The 9,556-nt window shown below is 34.4% G+C and overlaps 1 protein-coding gene across 1 annotated transcript in view; it reads left to right on the top strand.

The window, feature by feature from the left end:
• The window catches only part of LOC117020635 (elongation factor 1-alpha 1-like), a 48,242-nt gene extending 46,925 nt beyond the window's left edge, over nucleotides 1-1,317 (top strand). The window contains exon 2 of the mRNA XM_033103292.1: nucleotides 570-1,317. Coding sequence (XP_032959183.1) covers nucleotides 570-1,317 — 748 coding nt within the window. The remainder of the gene's footprint in view (nucleotides 1-569) is intronic.
• The last annotated feature ends 8,239 nt before the right edge of the window (nucleotides 1,318-9,556 follow it).

Below are 9,556 nucleotides of genomic sequence, written 5' to 3' on the forward strand. Positions count from 1 at the left end.
TGGCCACATTAAGCCACCGAGTTTGTGGGGATTTTTTATGTTAACTCTAGGAAACTAACACAAGAAATGACATTAATGTGTGCATCTGCGCAAGAGATTCCTTCCTGTCCTTATTTTCTCTCCTACTTTTTATTACCACATTACTAACGGCCTACTTACAACAATAATGTATTATTCCATGCTGAAAATAAATGAGTTATTGCTTTTCCGCAATGGGTTTCCCCCTAGAACACAAGTGTAGGGAAAACCACTGCTAAATTTAACCCAAAATGCACAAGGAAAAAAGTCATATCGACATCATCATCATTAGACACATAGATTCTGGCAAGTCTACTACTTTTGGTCACCTGATTACAAATGTGGTGGACTGACAAAGGAGCCATTAAAAAATCTGAGGAGGCTGCTGAGATGGGAAAGGACTTCTTCAAGTCTGCCTGGGTCTTAGATAAACTAAAGGCTGAACCTGAGCGTGGGATCACTATATGTATCTCTCTGTGGAAATTCGAGACCGGCAAGTATTATGTGACCATCATTGATGCACCAGAACACTGAGACTTTATTAAAAACAGGATTACAGATATATCTCAGGCTGACTGTGCTGTCCTGATCATTGCTGCTGGTGTTGGTGAATTCGAAGCAGGTGTCTCCAAGAATGGGCAGACCCGTGAGCATGCCCTGCTGGCTTACTCACTGTGTGCGAAACAACTAATTGTGGGTGTTAACAAAATGGAATCCACTGAGCCGCCTTACAGCCAGAAGAGATACGAGGAAATTGTTAAGGAAGGCAGCACCTACATTAAGGAAATTGGCTACAACCCTGACACAGTAGCATTTCCGACAACTTCTGGTTGGAATGGTGACAACATGCGGGAGCCAAGTGCTAACATGCCTTGGTTCAAGGGATGGAAAGTCATTGGCAAAGATGGTAGTGCCAGCGGAACCACACTGCTTGAAGCTCTGGATTGCATACTTCCACCAACTCATCCAACTGACAAGCCTCTGCGTCTGCCCCTCCAGGATGTCTACAAAATTGGTGGTATTGGTCCTGTCCCTGTGGGCCGAGGGGAGACTGCTGCTCTCAGACCCGGCATGATGGTCACTTTTGCTTCAGTCAACATTACAACTGAAGTAAAGCCTGTTGAAATGCACCAGGAAGCTATGAGTGAAGCTCTTCTTGGGGTCGTGTGGGCTTCAATGTCAAACGTGTCTGTCAAAGATGTTCATCTTGGCAATGTGGCTGGTGACAGCAAAAATGAGCCACCAATGGAAGTAGCTGGCTTCACAGCTCAGGTGACTACCCTGAACCATCCAGGCTAAATCAGTGCCAGATACACATCTGTGCTTGACTGTCACACAGCTCATATTTCTTGCAAATTTGATGAGCTGAAGAAGATTGATCACCATTCTGGGAAAAGTTAATGTGCATTTAACTTTTCTCCACCTATTTTCATAACTTGATAACTTTTTTTTCTCATTATATATATACATATGTCTTAAATAAAAATAAGATACTACTAAATCATGAAACTCTCAGATTGAACTTTTAACAAAGGATTTGATCTACAATACTGGAGGGAAGACATGAAACACAGATTGAATCTGATGTAAAACAATTAAAAATGAAACATTTAAAGCAAAGCAAATCTCTTTTCATTGCAACTCAATAGAACTTCTGAGAGCCCCAGTATAATACCTCCATTTGAGTACTTGATACCAAAAAGTTAGTTTGAACTACTGTTAGCAGGTGGTAGGAGCCACCCTCAAATGATTATTCAAATTGGAAAATACTGCTTTATCATCTGTTGGGGATAAGTTGCAAATAGAATCACTTCGTAGAGTTTGTAATTATTATGGTAACAACCTTGCTTGCATGCTTTTCTGTAACCACCCTGCTGGTCACCACTCTTCCACTAGCTCTTCCTGTAAGTACTCCTGTAGATCTCCTCTGTTGTTGCTATTGTTATTCCTTTGATATGGTCACTTTTATTTAAATTTACTAAGATCAACATTATGCTATTTCTTTTCCATTATCTTCTTTAATTGTTCATCTTGCTTAAAGGTAGTAAAGTATAATCTATGTCACTTACTGGTCTTGTCCATGAGAAGCTCTATGGATTCCACTGCACCAAAACCACTATGTGGGATATTTATCATGTTAAATTATGAGGCACATAACAAAGAAAGCCTACAGAGAGCTTATTAAACAGATAAAATAGTGCCTGGTATAATACAATTGTGGTGAGAAAGAATAATCATTTTAAAAACTGGATTTCCATCCCACACAATCAATTCTATTCATAAATCTTTTTCTTTTTAGTTGATGTGTTACAGTGAATTTAAATGAGCCCTAAGTCAATATATACACATTCACCAAACTTTTATTTGACTTTGAAACATTTACTTTCCAGTTTAAAAAGAAATTTAGTTGCAATCTGTAATAATCCATTTGCTCAAATTTGATAGCAGGATTAATGGGATATAATTTAATAATTAAGGAAGGAACCACATTACAACTTATTGTTTCTCAACTGCAAAACATCAACATTAAAAATATCAACTTTAAATGCTGAGAAGTTGAAGTGTTCATTCTTTATTAGGATCTTTGCTGAAGCCAATAATTCTCAAATTATGATATTAATAACTAAAAAGTATCAAATAAGTAAGTCACTTCATACAGTTTCAGAATCCTCACAGATCTTTTTTGTGATTTATCTTCTTTCTTTTTAATAATTAGTGACTACAACTATACATAAATTCATTTGCTCTAGAATATACCAAAATGGGAAGTGTTTATCCCTGTGAATAACAGACGTACCGTTTACTGATACCTGATCCCAGTTAGTTCTGAATAGGGAGTTCCCAATTAGGAATCCACATATCCTAAACATAACTTCTGCTTAATTTTAGTTGCTTATATTTTAGTCGAAAAATTTGCACCTTCTGGAATTTTGGCTTATTTTCATGTAAGTGACCACAGTTCTGGAGAATAGCCATAAGCAAAACAAAATAAAATTATTGTATACCTCTCTTATCACTGTGCTCTGATCTCTTCCTTGTTGTGGATGATACATCACATAATCAAACTGGAACTGACACGGCCATATACTTGATCTAGGTCATGGAATCCAAACATTTTTGCTTAATTTATATTCATGTGAATGACCATGGATTCACAACATTGACTTTTTTCTTTTGTTTCTGTAGATACTTTGATATTGTAAACTACCAGTTCCCCAGGAAACACAACAGGAACACCAGGTTGTAGTCAGAGACATCCTAGTAGGTAGGCAGAACCAATGATCTGACCAGGATGGTCTTGATTATTTGTTCTAAAGATATCACATTATGTTACTCGTCTCACTATTTTCTGTGCTATTCAATTGAGCTCATTATATCTTCTAAATCTTTAAAAATGCAGGTATTTTAAACCCATTTGTTTGATTTGTTGAAGAAATGGTGACAGATTGGAATCTAAATTATTATAGGTATTTTCAAATGTGTAATTAAATTTTATTACACCCTTAAGTAAATTGCATAAAGTAGAATCCTCATTAATATGTAAAATAAGTACTTTTATTAGTATTGCCTAAATTAGGAATCTTAAAGGACATTTTTAACATTTTTACTTTTATCCTAATTCTATTACTTTAATTTTGCATATGAATTAAGAGAGGAATATTCTCAGAAGGCAATTACTGTAACAGAAATCTAAGTTTCTTGAGGCTACTTTACAAATCAGAATGCTGTCTAAATAGCTGTGGAGAATATTTATGGACAAGAAAAATAGTTTAGATAATAAGCGATGATAACTGACTCAGTGATTGCGAAATGAATTTATTTTTATAGATATTATTTTATGATACTTTATGTTTTCAATAAAAAATAATTTAAATTTTGATTTTGAGAGTATTTATTTAAATTTAACAGTGCCTAGTTGTTTTGGCTTGGAATGTTCCATATGCAGAAATTGAGACAAAGACTTGAATGCAGGTTATTTGGGATGTCATACAAATAAGCAAAGGTGAAGGAGTGAGGAGAATGAGACAGGGACAAAAAATAAGTCAATTAGGAATGCATTATTTAGCCATTTGCCACTATTGCAAAGGGGGTTCAGTCCCACTGTAGCGGTTTTAAAATTCTTTCATACTTTTCTTTAAAAACATAGAGCCTAATTGTTCTCTCATCGAGTATAGACTATTCCTAGTGATTCATTGCTAATGTGTAGAATATGCTCAAAGTGTGACTTGCTTGTTTTCTCTGACAAGCCAGCTGCTTTGTCATGATGACATTCAAGTAACCTATGGAGAGGGCTGTGTGGAAAATTGAAGCCTCTGGCCAACAGCCACATGAGTGAGCTTGGGAGAGGATCTTTTTGCCCTGTGCAAGTCTTCACATGATTGTACCCCAGCTGACGTCTTGACTGAAACCTGATGAAAGATTCTGAGCCAGAATCACCCAGATAAGCCACACTATCCCGAGGATAAACAATCAATGCTCTATAGTACACAGTGTTGCCAGCATTTTTTGGATATTGTGTTCTATTTTCTCATCCCATCATGTCTACAAAAGGCCTGTGTCTCCTGCTTCTGGTGAGACGAGGAGGAAGGCAGTTAGATGAAATCAGGTACGTAAATGCCCAAACGTAGGTTCATGTAAGTGCTCTGAGCACACTTAAGGTAGGCAAGGCTAAGCTATGGTGATGTTCAATAGGATATTGAATGCATTTTTGACATATTTTTAACTTAATGGGTTTATCAGGACGTAACCCCATTGTAAGCCGAGGAGCATCTGTGAATGCATGTTGTTTTCAGCCGTTAGATTTTGAAGGTAATTTGTTATACAGAAATAGATAACTATGCATTCAATGAGAACCTTCTGAAGATCTGTGGAGAAGGCACATCAGGAGTTTTCCCTAGAATGATTGAAAAATGGAGCAACTGTCTACTGACTCTTGTGCCCATTAATCATGGGTTGCCCCCCAGGTCATTAACATATCCACACTTCTGGGCTGATTTACAAGTGGCCTGGGTGCAAACTCAGTAAGAAAGATCCCTCAGCTTCCCAAAAAGATGAGGATATAACAGTAGAGGTTGTTAAAATGGGATTTAGTCAGTGTGATTAGGACCCGTCCAACATAGCTGGGAAGGGGTGAACAACAGCTATATGTTAGGTTGGTGCAAAAGTAAATGCTCTTTAACAGGTTGAAAATTGCAAAAACCACAATTACACTTGCACCAAACTAATACAACACACGGAGAGCTTCAAACTACTTTGTACATTAAATAACTTCTCAAGAATAAAAATAAAGAAAGGAATTTAACACACTTAAACTACACTGAAATGCTATATTAAGAGGAATTTTTTTTCTTTAACATTCTTTTTTTTAACAATAATTCACTTAACATAAAAGAAAGTAGACTCTTATTTTGGGGGATTTATAAGAGGTAATAAGAAAATAACCAGAACCAACCTGGACAATGAAATGTACTTCAATCTATTATAACTTTTATCACTATGTCTACATTATTGTGATCAGAATGAATTTTCTCATGACAAAATGCTCGATTATTAAGAAAGATTGGACATTTACAGTGTATGCTATTTTCCACTTAGCAAACTAATATTAGTTAACAGCAGCTAAATTTTCTACCTTTGTACTAGACACTTTGCAAGGTCATCTACATACATTTGTCACTCCACAAAACACAATCTAAGACAGATAATATTTTCAGGGTACCAGTAATTGGAGCCCTTTATATGTCCTGCATTTAAATTAAAAAGAATCCACTTGGCAAGCACAATTTTAGAAGATTTCATTGGAAACAGTGTTCCCCATGGCAAAAGTCAGCCCAAATCCTGACCCACTCATGTACCAGGAACGGAAAAGGTATCTAATAAAATATTTTTTTTTAATTTTGTTTTATTTAAAAGTCCAAAATCTGTAGTGCTGGAATTGCCTAAATAACATATTTTAAAAAGTAGTTAGACTCTTCAGGACCTTCTAATGTTTAAGATCACCTGATTTCACAAGGCTGAAATTTCACATTTGATTTCACAAGCCTGATTTTCACATTTGATTTTTTAACAGCTCTATTGAAATAAATGAAGTTGAATCACCATTATTTTTGTTTTTAAACTTGTGACGTGTCCAGCATTTTGCTATACTATTATGACAATGATATTAAATATCCTTTTCTTATTCTTCCACCCACTGGGTCACATTCTATTAACTGCAGGAATCCATAAGCATTCTTCCTATTTCCATGGGAAATTCCCAAACTTTCTCAATCCATTCCTTATAAAGCATAGTTTTTAGATCTCTACCATGAATACACATCTTTAAAATTAAGGTTTCTTCCAACAAACAGATTTCCCTTCTATCTTCCACCCCAGTATTTCATTTAATACGTATTGTATTCTTTGTGGGTATTTATCTATGTATGTGGATACATACAAGTTTGTTGCTAGAGACATTAAGGTTCTTTTCATAGAGAAATAGGTTTAATACCTTTCATGTGTGTGTGTGTGTGTGTGTGTGTGTGTGTGAGTGTGTGTGTGAATTTACAGTAATCATGTGAGTAATGTTGGAGGCTATCATGGGATCATAAGGTGGAAAAAAAAGAACAACAAAAAACCTTTAAAAGGGGACAAGAATATCACATTAAATGGTAAAAAAAAGTTTGATTTTTAAATTTAAAAAACATTAAAATATATACATTTTCAAAGTTTATCTGAGGTTTCATGAAAGTACAATCTTTTACTTCTACTTTAATTTTTTTTAACTTTTTTTCATTCTTTTTTTTTTGTTTGTTTAAGTATAGTTGGTATACAATCTTATATCGGTTATACTAGCTTTCAGTTGTACAATATAGGGATTTGACAATTTTTATACCTTACAATGTGATCACCCCACTAATTCTAATAGTCACATTTCACTGTATAAACTTATCACAATATTATTAACTATATTCTCCTTCCCCTTTTCACCTATCCCTCTACACCCTCCCTTCTGGTAACCCTTCCTTAGGTCTCTGTTTCTATGAATCTATTTTTGTTTTGTTTGTTTTGTTTTTAGTTCCCACATATAAGTGAAATCACATGGTATTTGCGTTTCTCTGCCTGACCTATTTCATTTATGATTACTCTCTAGATCGATACATGTCTCAAATGGCAAGATCTAATTCTTTTTTATTGCTGCATAATATTCCATTGTCTATATATATACCACACCTTCTTTATCCATCTATCAACGAACACCTAGGTTGCCTCCGTATCTTGGGTATTGTAAGCAATGCTGTAATTAACATAGGGATGTATATATCTTTTCAAATTAGGGTTTTCATTGGATAAATACCCAGGGTGGAATTGCTGGGTTATATGGTATGTCTATTTTTAGTTTTCTGAGGAATCTCCATACTGTTTTCCATGTGGGTATACCAGTAGTCCGAACAACAGTTCAAAAGGGTTCCCTTTTCTCCACATTCTTGCCAATATGTTATCTGTTCACTTTTTGATGATGAAGAAAAGAATCCCATTCACAACTATATCAACAAGAATAAAATACCAGAATAAATTTAACCAAGGAGGTAAAAGACCTGTACTCTGAAAACCATAAGACACTAAAGAAAGAAATTGAAGAAGACACACATAAATTGAGGGATATACTGTGCTGATGGATTGAAAGGATTAAAATTGTTAAAATGTCCACAATCCCAAAGAAATCTGTAGATTCAATGCAATTTCTATCAAAATACCAATGACATTTTTCACAGAACTAGAACAAATAATCCTAAAATGTATATGGAGCCAGACAGAAAAGACCTCAAGTGGCCAAACCAGTCCTGAGAAATAAGAAAAAAGTTGGAGGTATCAGGCTCCATGATCCCAAACTACACTACAGAGCTATAATAATCAAAACACTATGGTACTTACACAAAAACAAACACATAGATCATAGAACAGAATAGATAGCCCAGAAATAAACCCTCGCTTATGTGGTCAATTGATCTATGACAAAGAAGGTAAGAATATACACTGGAGTAATGACATTCTTTTCAACAAATGGTGTTGGGAAAACTGGACAGAGACATGCAAAACAATGAGACTAGATCATTCTCTTACACCATACACAAAAAATAAACTCAAAATGGGTAAAGACTTAAATGTAAGGCCTGAAACCATAAAACTCCTAGAAGAAAACATAAGAAGTAAATTATTCAACATCAGTCTAACTATTGTATTTTGCCATGTATAATGTGCACTCACGTTTTTGGCCCAAACTTTTAGGGGGGGAAAAAAAAACTTTTAATTTTTTAATTCATATTTTTATTTGTTTACATTTAGGTACTTGTTTTTTTTTATTAAAAAGAAACTTTAGCATTTATTTTTTTTAACATACAAGGAATTTGATGTAACAAATAATTATAAAACACAAAAACACCTACGAGGTCAAAGAAATCTTATGTACTGGTAACAAATTTACAATATTTACACATGTTAGAAGGCCAAGAATTCTTTGTCACCACTGCAAGTTTGCTGTAAGTTCAACAAAACCCATTATCATATTCCAGGGTATTATTTTGCATGCGGGCATCATATTGATTTCTAGAGTTACACTTTTAACTCATAAGCATAAATAAAAGAATTAAAAACATTTATATATTTCCATAATTAGTACTATCCAGGTATGATGTGCATCCTTATTTTTCCCTCACAAATTTGGGCAAAAAGGTGCGCATTATACACGGCAGAATACGGTAATCTCTTTTTGGAACTGTTCCCCCTGAACAAGGGAAACAAAGCAAAAATAAACAAATGGAATGATATCAAAATAAAAGGGTTCTGCATAATTAAGGAAACCTTTAACAAAACAAAAAAGCAACCTACTGAATGAAAAAAATATATTCACAAATGATATATCCAATAAGGGGTTGATATCCAAAATACATAGGAAACTCATACAACTTAATAATTTAAAACAAAAAACAAAAAAACAAAAAACAATGCAATTGAAAAATGGGCATAGGGCATGAAAAGACATTTCTTCAAAGAAGACATACAGAAGTCCAAGACACGTGAAAAAATACTCAATATCACTAATCATCAGTGAAATGCAAATTAAAACCACAATGAGACACCACGTCCTATCAGTCAGAATGGCTAACTAACGACATTTTAATGAAATTTTTTTCAGCCTTCCTCAGATGTCCAAAATGTCTCTCTTGATCTTTAACATAAAAATTATTATCTTGGCTTCTCAAGTAATAATTTTTATTGATTTTCTCTCCTTCAGTTTTAACTACTTCAACACTGCAATCTCCACCAGCATGGTGTATGATTAAAGGAATTCTCCAACAGAACCTCTCTCAATTTCAGAAGATCCTGTATCTTTTGCAAGATTTTAAATTTTATTCCTAAATTGATTTCCTTTTTATTTACATTGCATTTTCTGGTAGTTATCAAAGGACAATTGCCAGATTCTTCAATGAGTAGGTACTACTTAAGAGGCATGTTTGAGTTCGGATTAATATTAAAAATGCAAGTATTTTATTACCTA

Source organism: Rhinolophus ferrumequinum, chromosome 3, assembly GCF_004115265.2.
Source record: "Rhinolophus ferrumequinum isolate MPI-CBG mRhiFer1 chromosome 3, mRhiFer1_v1.p, whole genome shotgun sequence".
Lineage (NCBI taxonomy): Eukaryota > Metazoa > Chordata > Mammalia > Chiroptera > Rhinolophidae > Rhinolophus > Rhinolophus ferrumequinum.